Source organism: Carassius auratus, chromosome 15 (assembly GCF_003368295.1).
Source record: "Carassius auratus strain Wakin chromosome 15, ASM336829v1, whole genome shotgun sequence".
NCBI classification, from domain to species: domain Eukaryota; kingdom Metazoa; phylum Chordata; class Actinopteri; order Cypriniformes; family Cyprinidae; genus Carassius; species Carassius auratus.
This window is the reverse complement of record NC_039257.1, coordinates 6,885,655-6,908,300: the sequence shown is the minus strand read 5'-3', so window position 1 is coordinate 6,908,300 and position 22,646 is coordinate 6,885,655. Positions and strand designations below refer to the sequence as shown.

General features: G+C 37.8%; 2 protein-coding genes across 2 annotated transcripts; both read right to left on the bottom strand.

Moving 5' to 3' along the window:
- Positions 1-1,214: 1,214 nt before the first annotated feature.
- On the bottom strand, positions 1,215-8,297 carry LOC113114884 (RILP-like protein 1). Its single transcript, XM_026281959.1, has 8 exons — positions 7,607-8,297; positions 6,503-6,626; positions 5,214-5,335; positions 4,473-4,667; positions 3,134-3,294; positions 2,920-3,042; positions 2,755-2,853; positions 1,215-1,723 (listed from the first exon to the last, which is right to left on the bottom strand). Exons 1-8 carry the CDS (start codon positions 7,964-7,966, stop codon positions 1,579-1,581), a joined length of 1,329 nt encoding a protein of 442 aa, XP_026137744.1. The 5' UTR covers positions 7,967-8,297; the 3' UTR covers positions 1,215-1,578.
- A 960-nt stretch (positions 8,298-9,257) lies between these two features.
- LOC113114882 (pre-mRNA-processing-splicing factor 8) lies at positions 9,258-21,565 on the bottom strand. Its single transcript, XM_026281958.1, has 42 exons — positions 21,408-21,565; positions 20,708-20,839; positions 20,444-20,612; positions 20,196-20,360; positions 19,798-20,016; positions 19,509-19,721; positions 19,307-19,432; positions 19,118-19,223; positions 18,839-19,029; positions 18,600-18,719; positions 18,206-18,515; positions 17,986-18,120; positions 17,740-17,869; positions 17,462-17,658; positions 17,159-17,365; positions 16,901-17,064; positions 16,682-16,808; positions 16,387-16,579; positions 15,964-16,151; positions 15,593-15,831; positions 15,341-15,487; positions 15,044-15,254; positions 14,849-14,965; positions 14,510-14,757; positions 14,226-14,405; positions 14,014-14,149; positions 13,737-13,906; positions 13,524-13,653; positions 13,285-13,431; positions 12,942-13,102; positions 12,615-12,806; positions 12,251-12,488; positions 12,034-12,162; positions 11,816-11,929; positions 11,536-11,709; positions 11,236-11,429; positions 10,890-11,129; positions 10,668-10,809; positions 10,439-10,579; positions 10,211-10,350; positions 9,895-10,097; positions 9,258-9,789 (listed from the first exon to the last, which is right to left on the bottom strand). Exons 2-42 carry the CDS (start codon positions 20,826-20,828, stop codon positions 9,635-9,637), a joined length of 7,029 nt encoding a protein of 2,342 aa, XP_026137743.1. The 5' UTR covers positions 20,829-20,839; positions 21,408-21,565; the 3' UTR covers positions 9,258-9,634.
- Positions 21,566-22,646: the final 1,081 nt, after the last annotated feature.

Below are 22,646 nucleotides of genomic sequence, written 5' to 3'. Positions count from 1 at the left end.
CTGAAGAGGGCAAAGTGCCAGCTCATTAAAAAGTTGTTCACCAAAAAAAAAAAAAACATCGTCATCAATTACTCACCCCAGCATTCTTCAAAAATATTCTTTTTTTTCGCAAAAGAAAGTCATACAAAGAACACGAGAGTGAATAAAAGATGACAACATTTTCAGACAATAAATTTGCATCTTTTTTTCGTAAGTTTACATACTTTTTTTAACATCAGGTTGACAATCATGAACATCACAGAACTAACTGGACATTAATAATATCATATGTTATCTGCCAATATTAAAATATTTATAGCATGCTAAATATACTTAAAATAGATAGAAAATTTACACTTTTTAAGGACAGCTAATGTTTTATAAGTATACTGGAAGAACATGAATACAAAATACTCTAATGCCCCCTAGTGACATAAAGGGTCAGTGTGACAGTCATGGCAATACAATGTCAGTATCTTTGGTTAAAATCCATATTAAATATACTCTCTATAAAAATAGGTACTATAATTCTTTGTAGCTTCCATCCACACATCTATAATATAATGCCAGGTCTTTTATGATTATCAAAACACCGCAGATTATTCCCATGTTTTTTAAGTGCACCATTCTGCAGTCATTCGCGCTACCAAGTGAAATTACAAAAATGATTGTTTTAAACCCTTGTACCCATCCCTTCTAAGTCAATTTCCTTATAATCAGCTTATTACATGTAGCCTTGAAACAGCAATGCTTTGAAAGTGCCAAAAAAACTTTGCTTAATACTCTTTGGAAAATCAGCAAAATGTATTACTATCAGTTGGCTTTTCATATTAAACTTAGGAGAAAGTGGAAAAAAAAATTAACCAGTTAGTCTTTAACTGTATATGCCATACTGTTTTGGGTAAGACTTTCTCTTTTTCTAAGAAATTATTACTTTTATTTAGCAAGTGTGCATTGAATTGATCAAAAGCTGTAGTATCTATCTTTTCTATTTAAAATTTTTCTAATTAATATTTCTACATTTCTATTCATCAAAGAATCCTGAAAAAATGTTTCCACAAAAAAAGCAGCATAAGCGTTTTCAACTGTAATAAGGAGAAATTAAAGATTTCTGAAGGACCATGTGACACTGAAGACTGGAGTAAAGTCACTTTACAGGGTAAAAATTACATTTAAAAAATAAATTAAAATTAAAAATAGTTACTGTTAAAATTACAGCTTTTTTAACCAATAAATTCAGCCTTGGCGATTAAAAGATTTTTTTCAAAAACATGGGAAATTCTTCCTGACCCTACATTTTTAAATGGTAAACAAACAACAACAATATGGATATGACTGATCCAATCTGATTTCATCTTAAGGTCATCTGTGACTCTGAGTGTCCATCAGGCACAAATCTAGCTATCAGCTAACTTACAAAAGCCAAGTGCTGAATGATTTATACTGAGAAAAAGGTTGGCTTAGGCAACAACTATTAATACTATGTTTGTATAAGCAAATACAAGAGTCGTCTGTTCTCCGGTTTGAAACCTAAATCAAATAAAGAAAACATTTCTCTCTTCCAACCCAGGTGAAGATGTGTGGCAGCTGCGGTGGTTCTCAAGAGGAGCTGAGGGTCTGTGTCTCCTCTTCGTCTCCTTGCTCGTCTGGATCAAGGATTTCCCATGTGGAGCTGGATGTTGGAAGGCCGGAAGACTGAGAACCAGAGCTCCAAGTAAGACTGGACGGCGTCAGGAAACCAAATCTAAAGGTTTGAATCAGAGGAGATAAGAGAGCTCTTAATCACTTATAGAAGAATGACAGAGGGGGATTTCTTCTGTACTGTAGGAAGTAGTCGAGCAGCTAGTCTGAGATTACGAAGCCAAAGAGCGAAAAGTGATCAAGAGATCTCTAAAATCAGCTTAGGGTTTCACCAAGAACATATAGTATGAGTGCTGCCAAGAGCCAAAATATACAACATAAATTACTACACAGAGAAGAGAGTGGATGTCCTATAAAAGTCTTATTTAAAAAAAAATACAAGTCTCATTCTTTTTACCAACATACATTTTAAGGGAAAGTTTGAGAAGACTATGCAATCCAACCTGTCCCACAAACTTCACTGAAAAAAATGTCTGTTATGTAACATAAAAATGTGGTAAAAAGTAAACAAAAAATGTCATAGTCTGTCAGGTAACCCAAATGTAAATGTAAACCTGAACTGTTTACAAAACTGTTTACGGTTAACCTAGATATGTGCTAAGAAATGTAAACAAGAAATGTGCATTTAAAAAAACATCTGTCTGTTAATCTATTTAAGCAATAAAAGAAAAAAAAAGTAAACCAAAAAATTTAAATGTAAAAATAAGTGATAACATCTAAAAAAAAAAAAAAAAAAAAAGAAAATACAAATTTAGGTAACGAAATTCTATTTATTCCTGAATATCTTTATTATGGAATCATTATTCAGAATGAGTTATCATTAAATTAAACAACAGAGTAATTTTAAGGATAAAATCAGGTAGATTTGCTTCTGAGTGTAAGTTTAGCAGCAACATTTTTTATAAAACATATTTTAACTGCATTAGCGCCAAGAGGAATTTCTGCTGTTGCTTAAACTACAAGAACAACTAAATCTTTCACACTCACAATGTATTTATTGTTCCTAAGACTGACGGCTTATCCTATAGCCCAATATTGCTGAGACCAGCTTTCAGTGAAGTAGCTTAAGTAGATTGTCATGCTTAAACACGTTCTTGCTATAGCTCTGTAGTGTTTAAGTGTGAATGAACTCACAGTTTTCTGATGCGTGAGCCCTGGGGTCTGTTCTCAGTGCTGTCAGTGTCATTGTCTTCATTTCCACTCCTCTCAAACAAAGGACCATCTGTCTCATCTCTGTTAAACACAGCATTATTCACATGGGCTGTAAATATAAACCGGTATCTTGTGGCTTGCACTCACATTCTACATTCACTAACGGGTATGCCAAGCATTTTAGACTTTATGACGGTCCTCTGCTTCTTTATGGTAGAGCGCACGGCATCCAGTAAGAACCCTGGGCATCTCTCATCATTCAGGATTTCCCTAATGAAACAAAGAAATGTGTGTCATGACTGAGGCAGGACGTTGTGCTAATAGACAAGGTTAGAATGTGTCACAAACACAACTTTCTCACCTTTGATAATATGCAAGCTCCTCTTTGACAAGAAACAGATTGGCCTTCAACTCGTTCTTTTCAGAAAGCAAGTCTCGTACTTCCTGCTTTGTAAAACACGGTCGATTTGGATCCTTCAAATCAATGATCATCTTATTTGTGAGGTCTATGGCTGCACTGCTCTGAAAGAGGCAAGGGTGGAATTATATGAGTTAAAACTATAAATGTCTGACTTGGGCAAAGCTGATAATCTGTTTAGACAGTTTGGTAACATTTAACAGTGTTCATGATGAACATTTTCCAAGCTAAAATAATAAATCTCTGAACTAGTAACAGAAAGTGTGGTACACAGTGTTGCCTAAATAAGTGTTTTCATAAGAAACGTTCAGATTTAAACTTCAATTAAGTTAAAGTTTAAAAATGATTAATAACTAATTAAACATTTTAATATAAATATTAATTAAAAAGTAATTTCACAATATTTAAATGTAAAATAAATAAAAACAATTTCTAAATTATTTATGTGTCTGACTACGTCTAGTTCAGTTAATTATAAATCCTATTTTGCAACATTAACCTTTTACATTTTTTGTTAATAACTAAAAGCTTATTTGTTTCTGAATTTAAATAATCTGTTCAGATAAATTAATTAAACTTAAATAATAATTAAATTTAAAAGAAGATAAATATTACAATAATAGTGCTTTAATAATGAATAAATAAAAAAACAAAAAGTTTAATATATTAATATAAAAATGATTTGATGTAATATTTAAATATAAAAAAACAGTTCCTTTTCTAAATAATAATACAGATTTAGTTCAGTGTATTACATAATATTTTAACTAATGCACTGTTTTAATATTTTACATTATTTTTAGAATTTAAATCATCTCTGGAAAATAAAAATTAATTAATTAAATTAGAATTACATTTAAGTTAAGATAAATGTTAAAATAATAATAAACAAAACAAAATGTTTAATAATATAAAATGTGATTTAATACAATATTTAAATATGAAATAATTCTACCTAATTACCTAATATTCTGCATTAATTACTAAAAGCTTATTTCTGATCATTGTATTTATCTTTGTTAAAAATATTCTGACAAGGTTTTAATGTTGGAATTTAATGTTGGTCCCAAAATGTTTGTATGCTGAAGGGGAGTTGTGCACAAACATGTCCTATCCACTCAAGTGAATGCAAAATGTGACCTATATATGCTTCACCCAACCAACCAAAGCGGAAATTAGGCCCTGTGCTAGGGCAAGAGGAACATACAAGCTTCTGCCTGATTATGCCTTTAGGAAATACACAAAAACCAATGAGCATAAGTGTAATATTAATGTGAGTAACCGTTTCAGCAGCAGTATGTACGCTGGCTCTTTCTAATTGTGAGTTCAGGCGCTCGATCTCTTTCTGTTTCTCGCACAGGTCGGCCTCCAGGTCGGCCCTCCTCTCCACTGCGCTCTTCAGCTGAGTCTGAATGATGTTCTGCTTGTGTCTGAGCTCTGCGTTTATCTTCATTAGTCGCTCCTGCTGCTCCTGGAGCTGAAAAAACATGTTAAATAACAGACACTTCAACTCAATGAAAATCATTTATAGATGTTTACATGTGCAATGGGTTGAACTTAAATTATTAAGTTCAAGCTTAAGACCAAATGATGAATTAATGTTCCTTCGGTTCATTTCTCTATGCAGCAGGCAACTGTGTGGTACCGGTCTGGCCAGTTTCAAAACCAAGGCAAGGCAAACATAACACATGAAAAGGCACAGCTATATGCCTCTGATGCAATTCATGAGCAACTATATTTTGAAACAGATTGACACACTGTTGATACTGGGTTCCAAATTCAACAAAGATAGATGCTAAACTAGGTCAGACGAAGAGAACAGTACATTCAGTTTTATAAAATAAATATTGAAAAGATTTGAACATTTTCAGAAAGAAAACACTCCATAATGTTTTTCTTACGCTGTTTTTTTTGCACATATAATTTTGCTTTAATTTTAAGTGCATTATTTATTGTCTCTCTAAAAATAGCCCATGGTTCAGATTCATTTGAGCAACTCAGTACAGTTATATCAGACCCATACCGCTTCCACTTCCTTGGACATGCTGGAAATCTCCTGCACTTTCGCTCTCAACTCATCACGTTGCTTATCCACCACTTCCTTCAGCTTGAGCATTACCTCTCGTTCCTGACGCTGTGTGCGGTCTAGAAAAAGGAAGCAAATGTATGATCATATTTTGAAATAGTCTACACAAACAGTTTTTTTAAGATGAGAATGATAAAAACTAACAGCATTCCTGACTACTGAGCTGACAATAATAAATGAAAGCAAATAACCCCGGCTCTATCCAGTCTGAAATATAACTCAGAAAATTTGAGCTTATATGCTCTGAGAAGTTGTATTTCTCTGACATATGGACAGAAATAGCATCTTATCTGAGAGATCTTGTGATTTTTTTAAAGCACAAGCAATTACATTTTTTACTTTATACTGTACATAACGATGAAAGTATATTAAATTGGTGCAACAAGGAAAATGTATAAAATGATAAAACCATTTAAGACTTTGGATAAATATGAGCTTAAAAATAAACTTTTAATGATGATGTATGTAATGACAAATGTGTTATTTGTATTTTAAGAAAATGTATTGCATATATCTTACAGTCAGTAATATAAAATTTCAGACCTTTTTTAAAATCAGCTGCAACAACAGATGCACAAAACCAAGTGCCACCCTACTTTTTTTCCTTTTCAATAATATGTCAAACTCAGATGTATGCCACAATAAAAAAAGAAGATCTGTTGCTAATGGTATATCATTAAAACTAGTGCTGTCAAACGATTTATCGCGATTAATCACATCCAAAATAAAGGTATTTGTTTATATAATATATGTGTTTACTGTGTATAGTTATTATGTATATATAAATACAAACACGTGCAGGTATATATTTAAGAAAAAGATGTTATGTTTATATATTAAATATATTTATATATAATAGAAAACATAAGAATATGAATATATAAATGTATATACATGTAAATATTTTCAAAATATATACTGTGTGCATGTGTATTTATATACGTAATACACAGTACACATATATAATGTAAACAAAAACGTTTATTTTGGATGCGACTACTCACGATTAATCATCTGACAGCACTTATTATTAATAAGTTTGTTATTAAACATTTTTGTTTCTTTATTTGAACTTTTGAACTGAAAACATTATGTTTTTCTTTTAGAATGTGTATTTTGTTTATTATTAACATGGAGTTACCAATTGAATTGATATTACATTTTTAATTAAATGAATAATTTATTGTGTTAATTTCCTGTGTTAATTAAACATCAGGTCATTTTACCTTCTTTGGAGTGTGTGCATTGTAAACGGGCAAGAAGCTCCTGATTTTCTTCCTTGAGCTGTTGCACCTGGGACTGTAACACTTCTACGTTTTCCTTCAGTTTCTTCTCTTTCTGATGCCAGTCCTTAAGGGGGAGAAATCAAAACAGAATCATTGCAAAAATCCTTTAACACCACAAACACATTAGATAGCTGACCTTTCAAAAGCCTAACCAATTTAACAGGTCACTGGAGAACACAGTGGCTTGTAAATCATTTATGTAATCATGTAAATATGCAGGACAGAAAACTAGGCATCCTTTTATTTGACTTTGACATCTTGTTAGTAAATGAAATTAACCAATAATGATTTTGAAATTAATAATTCATTTAGGTTAGTGTGTTTATTATATAGCTTGGTGTAGATTTTTAGACACTTTTATTTTATCATCCAGTGAAATTTCTTCTATTACAACCCAAAACACAAATATATATATATATATATATATATATATATATATATATATATATATATACACACACATACACACACACACACACACACAAACTTATTAATATAATCATTTTAAATAATTATTAAAAAAAGTTATATATTTTTTATCAAATAAAAAATAAATACATATCTTATAAACCTATATATTGATTTTGTTTAGTGATTTATTAATAACGTGTTTTTTACGATTTGGTTAATCGGACTAAATGATTCAATGACTCCTTCATAAAACAAAAGATGTAACTTGTTGCCATCCACTGGCATATTTTTATCCTGCTTAAGGGCTCATAGTCACTCATAGAAATCAAGCTCAAAATCCCCACCACTAATGGATAGTACATGATGTTCTCCAAAATGACATTTATTGAGACCGGAAGTGCCCTCTATTGGCATTTCCTAAAATCGATCAACGTGTCAGAATTCGAATCAAAAGTCCATCTGGATTATAGGAGTTATCCTAGAGTGCAATTCTGTCCACTCAACAGCTCCGCCCATGACATTAAAAACTAATTTGTTCGATAACATACTTATTAAGACATCTGAAACGTAGTTTTATAAGCCAACGTAGTCTTGCTACAGTAACAGGGTTGACATGTCGACCATGTTTCTTACCCCTCTCTCTGTAACGTTACTGTTGCTGGACTCATCGCACTCCTTCACGTGTCGTTTCTTCTGCTGCTGTATCTGTAATGTCTCAAACGCCTTTAATAGTTCCTCTTCCTTACATTTATGAGCTTGGTTTCTTGCTGCGAAACTCTCCAATAGCTCTAACACTTTTACTATATGAGACACCAGACCCTCCACACTCGACTTCCCATAGCTGTCGATGAGTTTCTCCACTTCTGCCCCCACCGCTTTAGCAATTTCATACACATCGTCCACGGTCATGGATGAAAACGTCCTCTCGAAACACGAATGTGCCTTGACGATATCGTTTTGGTTTTCCTCGACGGCTATCACGCAAGTCTCCATAATGCACTTGAGATGAACTTGAATTCGAACAGCGACAACCGAGTCTCCTCTTGACAGTCAAATCTTAACATATGTTCAGAACGAACGCAGACCTTTTTTTTGTTTCACTTTTAAACGCATGCATTTCGCTTCAGTTTTTGTAACAACATCCTTTGTTGATACGCTCCAATAAACACGAATGAGCTATAAAACCGTAAAGAGTTGCATGTCATAACATGAAGTTACGCCCACGTCACTACCATTTGGATCAATTATGGCCGTGCATGTTTGCACACATAGTATTCTTATTATAAAAAGTAGCTGAACAGATATACATCTATATGCCATGGTTGTTCCCTCCTTCTTTTCTGACCAATGCAACCCGAGAGCTTTAATAGCTACAACATATGGCAAGCTGTGTTAACATTCAAACTAACGAGCATCTGTTACTAGTACTTATTTTTAAATTACTACTAGTTAAGTCTTTTTCAGTTTCATATGTAACTACTCATTAAATACACTTAAATACTACTCATATTTAACTACTCATTAAATACTACTCATTAAATAGTATATAAATCATGTCACGCACAATAAAATATGCGGGGGGTAATACCACTAGCTTGAGAAACCACATTATAGACAGTTCATATATCATGCTTGTATTCACTGACAAAATTGCATACATTAGGTAAAATCAAAAATTGAGGATGCAGTGCATCGTCAATGCATTGTGATGCTTTATGATATCTACTGGAACCGTTGACTTGACAATCGTAATCGAACCAAACTGTGAGACCAGTGTAGGTACTCACCCCTACAAATTAATGTTTTTGATGAAATCCAATAGCTTTCTGAACTGCATAGACAGCAATGCAACTACTGCATTCAAGGTAGTAATAACATTAAAACAGCCCATGTGACAACACTGGTTCAACCTTTATTTTATAAAGCTATGATAATACTTTGTGTGCACTTTTCCGTATGACTTTAACAAACAACCACAACAGTACCGTGACCAGAACCCATTGTTTTTGCTGACAATATTTTTTTGCATCAAGTTAGTCACAATGCACTGCCATTTTAATGAATTCATCCATTTAGACACGCTTTAAGCAATAAATGTGAAAACAACTTGCCATATATCTTTAGGGCTGAGCTGCTCAGTGGACTGTAACATATGCATGCAGATTGGTTTGCTCTGAAGGCATACAGTGTCCTTGCTCTTTAGATAGAACAGCTAATTTTCCTTCAGTGGGACACACTAATGATTTAATCCATGAAACCAACAGAAAAGACAATGAGATCGAGCTCAAATTCTTATAAAAGTTGCAATCTTTATTTAAACCCAAACTACAGTACAGTACAACATAGCTAAAGTGTACAGACAAATTATTCTGGATTTATTAAAAAGAAAAAAGTACTACAAACAATTCCAAAAAGGGTACAGATTTTTTTTTTTAGATGATAATTCATTCAGAAAGAAAGCACAAAATTTGCTTTCAGCAAGGAGCATAAATCAACTCAATGCCAGGGTATTATGATAAAACAAACAGATTACATGCTTTGAGTTTCTTAGCATTTACAATACTGCAAACAGTATAGAGTGAGTCTTGGTGACAAAACATTACAAAAACATGGCTTTAGCCTGTTTGGTGTATTTACTTGATATAGTCACAGTTTGTACTATTATGCATACATATCTTCTCGATCAGCATTGTAGATTTCACCCTCCTGCAGAGAAGCAAAGTTGAGGAAGTGAGATGGCCTGTGGACTTCATGGTAGAACTCTTTCGGGTTGGCCAACTGTAGGTCATATTTCATGTTGGGATCATGGCGAACACCTAGAATGAAAAGGGAGAAGTTAGAAAAGCACAATGTTGTATCTGCAATTTGCAAAAGGTGAAAAGTCACTTCAAAGTGAATCATTATTTAAAGGTTATGCTAACCCATGAAGTTGTAGTTCCAGGAGACTTGGCCAGGCACCATGAAGAAGCCAAGGAAACGGTCAGACAAAAGCATTTGGACTCTTTCGTAGTGAGAGGGCAAGTAACCTTTGGGGTTATTTCCTTTATCTGTGTTTTGTCGACCCCACTCGTATCCACTGGGAGTCAGCTTGTAAGCCGTCAGCGTGCAGGAACCAGGGGTGAAACTAGATAAGAAAAACCCACAAATGCAACACTTAATTCAAGACACTGGCCAATCATTACACTCGGGATGCAGCTAAAAATGCAGCTAAAGTGTATTAGTGTGCTAAAATTGTACCTGCAAGTAATAATGATGGTCTTCTCGCCATCCCAGGATGGGTTGTCAGCCATGACCTTCGCATGGGTGGTTACATCCTGAGGAGAGAGCTGGGGCGATTCATTGGGCTGTGTATGGATCCAGCCAAGAGGCTCCATTTCCTACGAAATTCCAGAGGCATTCAATTGGATTGTTGATGCAACTGGGTTAATAAAACTACAGACATAGGTATGTGTGTAAACTGCTGACCTTCAAGTACTCGTGTTGTGGAAGCTGGTTGGGCAGGTGAACGGTCTGATGCGTACCCCACTGTGGCACCATCACGATGCAGCGGATTTCCTTTACCTGAGGGTTATCTGGAGGGCTGGTTCCATACAGATAACCTGCAATCTACAGGAAAATACAGGTTTAGAATACTGAAGAATAATGAAGAGGATCCACAAAAGAAAAAAAATGTTAAGAAGCCAGTTATTCTAACCTGAGCACGCAGATCCGAGATGCAGATGAACTTTTTCAGAACGTTCTTGGGAAGGATGTAAGTGTAGCCAGTTTCTTTAATGTCATCGGATGACACGTAGATGTGGTTAGTACGTAAGTGCAAGTTGGCAGCAGAGATCGCCCTGTGAGATCAGGAAGTGTGTTTAAAAACAAAGTCTAGCTGTGTTTTAACAACTATAAAGACTATGAAAATTTTCCACACCTAACTCTCCATTCAGTTTTAGAAGAGAAGGTCTGCGTCTCGTAGTTGCTGGTGGTGGAGGTGATAATCTCATCTCCATGTTTGTTGACAGTGCGAGTTTGTGTGGCTGTTAGCTGAGACTGCTCCTTGGTCTGCTTCTCGATCTCAGCGATCTGTTGTCTCTGCTGGGATGGAGCAGAGATCTCCATACCCAGGATGATGTCCCTGATTTCAGACTGGGTCAAAGATGCCACATTCACACTGTGGAGAAGTAAACAAAATTAATATTTGAAAAGAGGACCATTTCAATACATACACACATTTTCCATACGTACTCAGAAGTCAGTGTTTATTATCTAGAACTCACTTGTTCTTCTTGCCGTAGTCAGCCAGGATGAGATCTTTGAGTTGCACTTCCACTTTGATCCACTCTTCATCAGTCAGTGTGGGCCAGATGTGGTGAGGCTCAGTGATTGTGGTTTTATCGGGCTTCAGGATAACTTTAGCACGATCGTTGTTGACGTGGAGTGCTCTCAGGATTAAGATCAAACGAGAGAATGCCTAGGCAACAAAAACATACTAGCTTTAGACATTGTAGTAATGACAAGTGTAAGAAGCTACTAATAATTTCAGCAGGTCAAAATTAAAGTATAAAAGTTAGATTTACAGTGTAAGAGGAGATAGTCTTCAGCCAGTCGTCATACAGATTGAACAGGACCATCTGAGGCTCTGTGGCCTTCAGAATGAGGTCTCCAAACTTCTCCACTTTCAGACAGGCCTGGAAGGGCAGCTGGAGCTCAGAGCCCTTGATTACGATGTTGGGGAAGTCCAGCAAGTGCACCTGAGGAAAACAGACAGCTGTTAACCTAAAGTTAACATCTTAAATAACTTTCCAGTGCAATAACACAGCTACTTTGCCTTTAACAGTTTAAATGGCCATTTCTAACCTCAAGAGGATCCAACATGCCCTTCCTGGTCACAATAATCTGTTTGGGCTGCTCTTCAACAGGCAGTGATCGGATCAGGGCAGCCACTTCTTCAGCAGTTTTCCACTTAGCCAGCTACAAATCACACAAATGCAAAATGTATAACTCAGTAAACGGAGCCACATGAGTGATTGTGTTGTGCAGACCACAGCAAGACACTCACAGAGCAACAGACTTGCCTGTCCAAGACGCTTTTGTCCTGCCCATACAGATGTGTGAATGATTTTCAGGAAAAGCTGTCCAGTTCTGGGGTTGAAGATGAAAATGGCTCCATTGATTGGTTTTGTGGTCAAGTTACCTTCAAAGGTCTACAACAGGAAACGAAAGATTGAAATATCTGGCACATATAGAGAAAACAGTATGAACACCAAAAGGGACGATGTTAAATTCACTTGCCTTGTGGATGGTGACTCTATACACATTGGTGTCATCCACAAACCAGATGATCTGGTTGGAGAAGAGTTCTCCGTAGTTCTGGGAAGACAGGTAAGGCTCAGTGGGCTCTGAAGAGTAGAGCTGCAGACCCTTGCGGATTCGCTCTCTCAGCACATAAAGAGCCGGGTTGGCCTTCATTATCTTCGCCATGGCCTGCTGGATCAGGGGTTTGCCCCCAGGGAACCAGTTACCATAAGCACTGTAGAGAGAGAGAAAGAAGCAAATCATAAGTACTCACTGCTCCGTCACTGTTTTTGGGATGTGTAACCAAGTTGTACTTGACTGTGATATAAATTGTCTACACAATATACTATAATATACTGACCTGTGAAGGTTGTAGGCCAGATCAAGGGCAATCAGGACTCCAGTGGGTGATGGGTAAATACTCATGTTGTCAGTGGTGTAGTCCAAGAACTTGGCCCTGGCGTATCGCTCAATGTCATGGGAGTCGTAGTCACCCCATCTGAGCTGAATGTCAATCCAGTACTTCTGTGTGGTGGTGCTGTCCATAACATCCCTACAGAAAAAAAAAAAAAACCTTAAGCATACAACAACACGACATTTTCAATATGGATTTTACATGTGTGCGACGTTTTCATCTCTTTCTGATATATTAGAAATCAATGTATTCATTAACATCAAACAGACATACTTTGAGTCTGCTAGAAGTGATGGGCGTGAGACGTTCCACTTGTAGGAGGCAAACAACAGAATGTCAGCACAGGAGGAATTCATTTTGTAAGACTTCCTAGGATGGATTGTCTCTTTCTGGACAGTCTCGATCTCCAAAGCATCCAGCTCTTGGTCAAACACCTACACAGAGCAAACAAACGTTTACTGATGGCACTCTTCTAAATAAGCCAATTGTTAAGTAGCAGTTCATCATAAGTGTAAAGCCACACAAACAGTTAATGCAGAACATCTCTGTTAAATAAGCATGAGTAATATACAATGCGTACTATCCTGACCCATTTAAAGGTAGCACATCTTTTTACCTGACAGAGATCCATGACAACACTCTCATGAATCTTCTGCCACAAGTGAGCTCTGAAGATCTGGATCAGAGAGATCTTGAGAGTTGGGATTTTACCATGCATGAAGATTCCAGTGAGGTCCAACTGCACTTGGAAACCCACATATACCTACGAGAGCATGAAAAGAATGAGTGAGTCATGAAAAAAAAAGGGGCGAGGAAAAAATGCTGTCTAATTGCAACAGCTTTTCATTGACATACGTTGGCTCTGTTGATTGTAGGAGACCACCACAAGGTGAATCGTCGATTAGGGATCTGGTTCAGACCAGATCTCTGAGCATTGGTGAGTTTCTTCCATTTCATGGACTCTTCGAAACCACTGGCCTTCTCCCTATAAGAGATCAAAATTTTGAGTTATTGAAACTTAAAAACATTGTAAAAAATTGAGTCATCTATACTGGATAAAGGTCCTACCAAAAGAGACCCTCCCAGGTGGGGAAGTAGGTTCCCTTGAAAAGGGTATGCTCAAGAATGCCTTCCACACCTCCAAGTGCCTGGATCATATCGGTACGATAGTTGTTTAAATTCCACAATTTCCCATCATGTCTCTGATGAGTCCACCAGAATGGATTTTGCTTCAACACCTGAAAACACAGTCAAAACCTTATTAAATTTTTTAAAATAAATCTAAATGATGGCTGGTACTGCTTTCAACATACGATTCATGTTTCCCAGAAGGAAAGACTTTTACCTGGTACTGCTTGAAGTCTGTTCTGACTCTCCAGCCTTTATCATAAGCCAGAGTGTGTCTGTCCTTCTGGAAGAGTGTGTTGATACGTGGAATACCTCTGTCCCAGGAGTCCTCCAGGTCCTCCAGTGTCAAACGTCTACAGAGTTTCAAACTCATGTTAATAAGAATGAACCCATCAACTTAACAACTAGGTTTGGTTAAGAGGACAGTACCTGTTCTGAGCAATGGCCTCTTGTCGTTTGAGGGCGTATTCGGCCCAAACTCTCTGGGAGTCAATGAACTCGCTCTCCCACGGCTGGATGTAGCGGTACAGATTAGGAATCAGCTGATCCTCCTCATGACTCATACCAGAGCGGAAATGAGTGATGCCCACATCAGTCTGTTTGGACCACCTGAGCAAACACAGAAAACATTGTAATCAATGCTTATTTATTTCCATGAAGTTGCTTAAAAAAATTTTTAAAAAACGCTTTAAAAAAATATTCAAATAACCTACCTAAGGTCAGACTGTGGAATCAGTACGTGTCCCATGGAAAGCATTCCCAGCCCTCCCAACTCCTTAGGGGTGTAAAACACCACAGGAGGGAAACGACTAGGCATTTTGGAGTTCAATCCAATCTTGATACGCGTTTGGATCTTATTCTCGCACTTCACCAGCAGGTCTAAAAGCTCCTGAGTGTTGACCACAGCTTCGCGGAAGTATGTCATCAGACCAATCAGAGCAGTGTTCCACTTGTTCACAATCTGAGAGGAGCAACATTGTTTAAAACCATGTGTAAGATGGGAAATACAAGTCTGCTGTGGCTGTTTTGATACTAAGGTTCAGGGCTCATACCTTGGTGAAGGTGGTGGACCCTGAAGCCATCAGAATCTGTCGCACTCTGTTGTGGAACCTCTGCATGGACTCATCATCTACACGCAGGAAACACTGTGCTGTCCTTTCCTTTGTTACCTAAAAATCGACACACAATTATCCACCATTCTTTCTGACGTGCCAACAAATTTTTCAGTAGGTTGTTATTCTGCTTACCTCGTTCTGCAAATTCCACACTCCATCTTTGTGCGTAAACTCCTCATAACTAGTGCGGCACTTGGGGAGGATACGACACTCAAAGCCACACATGTTGAAGAGTAGGTTGGGGTTGTCCTTGCTATACACAGACACAAAACTGTTCTCCCACTGAATTGTGGTCACAGAACGAGGCAGGCGATTTTTGATGTCCCAAAACACAGCACGGCCCCTGTTGTGATGAGGAAATCGTTGATTCCATATGCATTTTTCTCCTCATTAAGAGGTTCAGAAAGAAAAAAAATCTACAGCACTTACAAGTTCACATCATGTTTCATCAGTCTCATTCTAGCATCTCGGGGCCAGCATTTCTTATTGTTGTAGCCAACAATGTTCTCATTATTGGGGTCTGGGTGCTCGGTCAAGTACCTCTGGATCAGATCTCTCGCCTCATCAGCAGAGAATCTGCACATAGCAAAAACTAGTTCATAAAACTTGTACAACAGCAGCGTTTGGAAATACATCTCAATACTTCACAACAGGAAGACTTCTTTCATCTGCACTACTAACCTGAAAAAGATGTGAATGCGGTCTATGTATCTGCAGTATAGACGTATAGGATGGGCACTCTCAGTGGCCGTGTCCTGGAAGCTGAGGAAGTCATTGGGCATCTGTGGAGGTCCAGCCATCTCACTGGCTCTGTGCAGACCCAGCACCAGCAGGTCCATCACCAGCCCATAGTACTGCACAATGAAAGACGCAAACTGCAAGCCGCGGATGATTCCATACGAGTTTGTGTGGTTCATGTCCTGTTAAGAGAAAATAGCGATATCTAAAATCAAACAGAGCAATGAAAGTACAATTTCTAATATGACTTCTCAAAAGCATTGAGAGAGAAATATGAATTTTTCCAAACTGTATTACACATGCAATAAACAGACCTTGTAATTAATGACAACGTTGTTTTTGGCTGTCATGTAATCGGCAATGTTGTGGTCAACAATGAGACGTAGAAGCCTGTTCAGGAGTGTCAAGTCAATCTTCTCATACATCTTCTCATAGCGAGACTCCAGCATGACGTTGCATTCGCCTTCTGCCGTCTCCCACACATCCTGCAGGTTGTTGATTCCTAGAAGACATAAATTGAAATTAGCAATATAATTATACACTGTAGTGTTGTCAAAAGTACCAACTGTGGTGACAGCCAAATTACAGAAATTTTTAAAAATGTGACAATACCAGCATTTCTTAAATCATGTTGAGCGGATTCTTAAACTCCTATGATTGGCCACTGTGTTCATGTGATTGGCTACAATGATTGGCCACCCTGCTTTTATAAATATCACCCATCAAAAATCTCTCACCTTGGCACCATTTGTACACCAGCAGTGGAGGCGGCTCTGTATCAGCTGGTTTGATCCAGGGTGGAAAAAGTCTCCGCTTGTCTGCTTCATACCAGAGGTACTGATCCAGGTATGCATCGGTAATTTTTTCCAGAGGCTCAACATCATAAACCGGCACCAAGTGACTGTAAAGGTCCATGAACTCAATGCCCACCTAGAGAGAAATAGAACCACTTTAGATGCAAGGTAGGACCAGTAGCCGACTAGGAGAACTCTTGTTGTAATATGAAGTATGTTAAAATGAATGTGCACAAACTTCTTTGAAGGCTCTCTGAGTGAGGAGGTGACGTTTGATTCTGGACAGAGCCTCATGAGGGTTGTCATAGGCCTGCTCAATCAGACCCAACTCCTCACGCTGTGACTGGTTCAGCCTCGACTTCACACTAGATAAAAGAAAGCAAAGTCAGAAAAGATCCTAAACATCTAGACAAAACCAGTGCATCCACTCAGCTTGCTTTTATGGGACTGGCCTGACCTGTAAGCCTCCTTGAGTCTCTCCAAAGCCAGGATGAGCAGCTTAGTGTCATGTTTGTAAGACAGAGGAGGGAAGGGGATTGGAGAGAATCGACGACTCTCCAACCAGTGCACTGTGGTGGTGTAGATGGCCACGGCCTCCTCAGCTGTGATGTAAGGTCCATCCTATAAGATAAAAAAATATATAAAAAAATCAATCTTGTGTGTTCTTTATAAGTAACGTCAGCCTGTTCAAAGACATGGTCACCAAAAAAAGTACCTTCAGGTAATTGTGCTGTCTCTCCTGCTCCGCCTTTAGATAGAGTCGAGTGAGACGTCCCAGGTTCTTCTTGCACACAGTCTTATCCACAGTGGCTCCTCTTCTGATTCGCTCACGGTTATAGTGGGCTGTGTTGGTCCACCAGTCAGCTTTGGCCTTCACGTAGCGGAGAATCATGTTCTCAATGGGGGTTGGAAGCCCAGGAACCTGAAAAAATAAGTCATAAAAACCCCTTAATGATAAACTTCCAAACTGTCACATATACCATGGTAGGCAGCAAAAAGCTTTGAACAAAAAAATTACCTTCCAAGGGATGTTGGCCTTCCAGCATCTCCATGACTCGCTGAGATGCTGCAAGATGGTTCTGGCCTTGTTCTGCTTGATACCCTCAGGCATCATATCCAGGATGTCATGCATCACAGCAGCTCTCAGCTCCAGATCAAAGTGAGATTCCACACGCTGTTTGGTCACAGTCTTTGCAACACCCTTGGAGTGTCGACCTAAACAGTATTAGAAAATTAGTATTTGTTATCCTCAAAAATGTCACTACAACTTTCTACATCTATGAAAGCTCATTTTACCCTCAAACTGCCTGGCCAGAAGATTGCCAAGCCAACGCTCCAGAAGAGGAGTGATTCCTCTCATGAAGAACAGCCAGACTCTCCATCCTGGAGCCCAGAACCCACAGCCTGGACCTTTTCCAACTGGGCCCTATAAAACAGCTCACTTTAGATGCAAAGCATAGAATCAATTCACCAAAGCACAAACCACATGCAAACTATTTATTTCACAAAATTATGTTTTTGGCTGTATTGAGTGTTACTCACTGTGTTGAAGCGGTAGTAGACGAGATGCTTCAGATCTTTGCACATTCTGATCTGCCTCATGAGCTTGTACTTGTAGCGGTACATGCCAGTCAACTGACCGACATGGGCGAAGATGTACTGCAGTCCATCTGACAGCTACAAGGTAAACAAAATACTTTAGTAATGAAACAATCATAACAATTAGCTACAAAGAAAATGCATTCATTATGGTATTTTATACCTGGAAAGAGTCAACATTTCCAAGCCTGTACTGCACATGGCTATCCACCACAAGCTTGCTCAAACGCAGAACCTCACGGCACAAGTGGAACGCATTCCCGAATCTGGACTTCTTACGTTCCTTTGTGGTGAGGGTTTTCACAGGCTTCAAGTTGAAGTTGTAGTCCAAGTGAAGGTAGTTCAGGTTCTTTCTGTGAATCAGCAGGTTAAGCATGTTGTAGCCCTGCCGGCACACCTGCAGACCGACTTCTACCCAATCCAGCTTTGTGGACTGGAAGAATTTGGTGGCCTTGAAAGAGCGGAACAGGTATCTAAAGAAGATAAAAGGGAAATACAACCATTATTAAATGCATCAACATTTTTAAATGGAACAAGCTCTGGAGTAGCATTCTCACCTCTTCTTCTGTGCCTTAGGTGGTCTGTGTTTCAGAGCATTCAGCACGTAGTACTTCAGGAGCTTCTGGTAAGACACACGTACCTTCACAGGCTGGCCCGCAGGGCAATGCTCACGATACCTGAAGGTGTTTGGACAAACAAGAGCCTCTGTTCAGAAATTATAGTCTTCTTGTATTGTTTTTTTTTCTTTTTTTAAGTTTATCTTATATTATACTGTTTAATATTGTTCAATACGAACCAGTTTTTGATGAGAGGCACATCAATGGCACGTCTAGTTCTTCCTGAGCGAAGATTAAATGGACGAGGTGCCCACAACAGCGCAATTCCATTAGCTGTGTTGTCAGTATAGAGAGGTGTCTCCTTCAGGAATGGCTCAACATACTCAGGCAGTTCAAACTCCTCATCATCATCAGGCAGTGGCTCTTGGATCTATAGAGAAAACAGAAGCTTGCAATTAATGCGACATGAAATTGAGAAACTTACACACAGAGTTTAATTAAACAGTTGAATTTCTGACCTTGATGGAGTGTCTATGAGAGATGGGGTTGATCAGAGGGTCAAAGTAGAAGGCGGGCAGATCAGGATCCTCAGTCTTGATGAACACCACGTTTGGTGTGTGGTACCTGCATGGACAATCACAATTCATTAGTTCAGCAAAACAATTTATATAGAATGATAAAACTGCAGGCATGATGAAGTTTCATACCAGGTGAGGTGCACATGATGTGGCAGGTTGTTGTATAGGTAAGGGAATGCAATTTTGTATTCAGTCCTGATTGGTTGTCTGATGATGATCTTGTTGATGTCGTTGAACTCATTCCAGTCTTCATCCCTAAAAACAAACCAAGTTAGACTTCTGGAGAAAATAAAACAACACGGCCAATTATGCTACAGAAAATGTTACATACTGGAGGTTAATGTCTCTGACAAGAGGCTCAAATTTTGGTCCCCCTGGAATGGCCATGTTCAACGCTTTAGAGGTGAAGAAAGCCTTCAAGTCGAACAAGTAGAAGTAGTTTTTATCCACCAAGTCTGTAAGCAACTGATTAGCCAATCGATACAGAGTAGACATCATTGGTAACGTGAACTGCCAGCGTCTGTATGTGGTCCCGTTCACATATCTGTGGAAGGAAAATATAAATCATGAACAAAAGAAACAAGAAACCATAATTTTTAACAACGGTCATCAACACTCACTTTGTGGTATCTTTCAGAGGTTGATGCTCATATAACCATTCTGCCACAGAGGAGTCCTCCTCAGGGTCCAGCTCCATCTGGATTGCCTCCAGAGGCTCAACGTCCAGGATGTTGTCTGCATAATCCAATGGAGGCTCTTCATCATCGAATGGGGGGAAACGCATGCGCTTAAAGTGCCGTCTGTCTCGCTTCTCACGACGCATCATGATCCACATTGTACTGCGGAAAATAAAAAGTTTTTAATTATTGCAGCCAAACAATTTTTGTGCAACCCTGCAAACAAGCAAATCTGGAGCTTTCAACACGGCATCACATTTATCAGAAAAAATAAATATTTCACAAAATGTGCAGCCCTAATTTTCAATCTCTGCTCTGAAAGTCATGTAATCATCACCTACCCCCACTGAGAAATGTACACCGGCTCAATCACCCATGGGATTTCATTTACAAAGGAAATGGCACCAGTGATGTGGTAGAGCACAGGAACATCTCTGATCTGCTCCCAGGGCATGGGCATGTTTTCCAGCAGTTTAAGCACTGCATGGGGCATATATTTCAAGGCTCTGCAAGCAAAAAGCAACATATACTTTTAATAATGAACACGCACAAATATCAGTTACCTAGTCAATAACACAAATGTTCTTACCCAAGGTAGACCCTCTTGTCATGCCGAAATTTTCTGTTTGTCATGTCACCATGATCCCTGATGATTTTGCGCACATGCTCAGGTGGCATGTCCTCTTTCTGGGCATCCACAAAACCAAATTTCCTCTTCTCCGAGTAGCGTTTGGCCTGAAGCTGCTGCCATTTCCGAGCTACAGAAGAATGTCATGTTTAAAATCAGAAAATTTAATCAGAAATTTAAATCACGTCACTAAACATTCAGAGTAAATATTCAATGTAAATATACCTTTCTCTTGCAGTTTCTCCTCAGTCATGTAATCTGGTACAGGAGCAACAGCAGGAGGAGGTGGAGGAACACCTGGAGGCATTGTTCCAGGAACACCTCTGTAGGGGAATGCAGCTGCCATGGCAGCGTGTACTGCAAGGAAAACAGTAAAGCACAAAATATGAGATTAAACTGCAAAGCATGGGAACTGAAACATGTTGAAGATTATAATAAAACTCTCCACTACGAGTTCATTCAAATAACCACAACAACGTAGACTAAGTGAGATCTAAAGCCAAACATGTTGGAAATAAAAGGAAATCCGAATTAAAATTACAATGTTTGAGCAAACGGTTATATATCTAAAACCACAACAATGAACTTCACTGACTTTGCTATCGCTCCTGATTCGCGATTGAATTGAGACTAGCGAACCACCTTTTATTCATTAAAGAGACTATATAACCCCCAAGTAAATATGCATTTTTACATATTTTGAAGGTCAAACTAATATATATACACACACATTTATGATATTAATATATGCAGCAGTTTTTAAGGTTGAAATAAAGCAGAGGTTAGCATGTTAGCTTAGCTTATTACATTTTATACAACAAGTGAACGGTTTCCGCAAAGAAGCAATACCAAGAAAACAGTGATACTTATTTTGAAAGAAGCAAACAAAAAGCTCCACGTTCTCGCAAAGAACAATATTACTTACTGTATTAAAAGCAGTTTCTCGCCAGTGAACGTAGTTATGCCCCGGGTTTGTGCTCAGTGGAATGGCGTAGCATGCACGTTGTGAGTAACGTATGGTTGTGCGATTCGCGAACACGTATCACGTATCTGGAGGACTCTGTTTCAACGGAAATTATGTGTTTTACGACACCGAACGTAAGAAAATACGTAGGGCCAAACTTCCGGATGCGACACCGGATATATGTCAACAAAACACCGGATATATGCGGATATATGTAAACAAAAAAAATCATAATAACTTGACCTTTTGAAAGTCGTTGTATTCTGTTTAATATTGTTCCATGACTATTTTATTGAATGAATAGAGAGAAAATTTCAGGGGAAAGAGAGACGATGTTCATAAACGGAGACGAGAAAATTAAGTCGCAAATTAAGCCTTTAGAAAATAAAAGCCATTTTAGTTAATTTTAAGTTATTATAAGAAAATTACACACATTTTATATTTGTATACTAAGGTGGTATCTTAATGTATCACATGATAAGATTTATTAGAAATCGTTACATGGGCAGGATATATTATTGTGTAATTCATTTATTGCTATTTTCCACCAGATTAGGCCTATTTTTAGAGAGTCTTTATTTTCTTTCTTCTTTCTTTTTATTTATTTATTTATTTATTTTTTTTTTTTTATTTTTTTTTTTTTTTGGTAACTTGATTCTAAACGGTATCTTTAGTATTTTTCTCAGAAATACTATCCCTTCCTCCAAACTTTTAAATGTTTATAATCCTCTCTAAAGTACAAAAGCCTGATTTAAAAGTTACATAAAATGCAGTTTCAAAATGCATTTGACAGAAAGTGGTTAAACAGGTCTAATAAACCCAAACATTTACATTTAAAGGCCCACATAAAATTAATGCTTTGGAAGTATAAAATACATTTTAAAAGATCTAATTGTAAGGAATCATATGGAAAAACAATTTAAATCAATATTCTCGTTGGATTACACATGCATTATGTATATACTCTGCTCAATACTGTATATAGCAACTCCACTGTTCATTCTGTAAATCATAGCTTCACTTTCTCTGCACTAAATGTATATAAAACACAATATTCTTACATTTCTGGTTAGATGCTAACTGCATTTCATTAGCTCTGTACTTGTACTCTGCATAATGACAATAAAGTTTAATCTAATCTAAAAAAATAAATAAAAAAAAACTCATAATTTCAGAAATGTGGACGTAACATAACTCGCC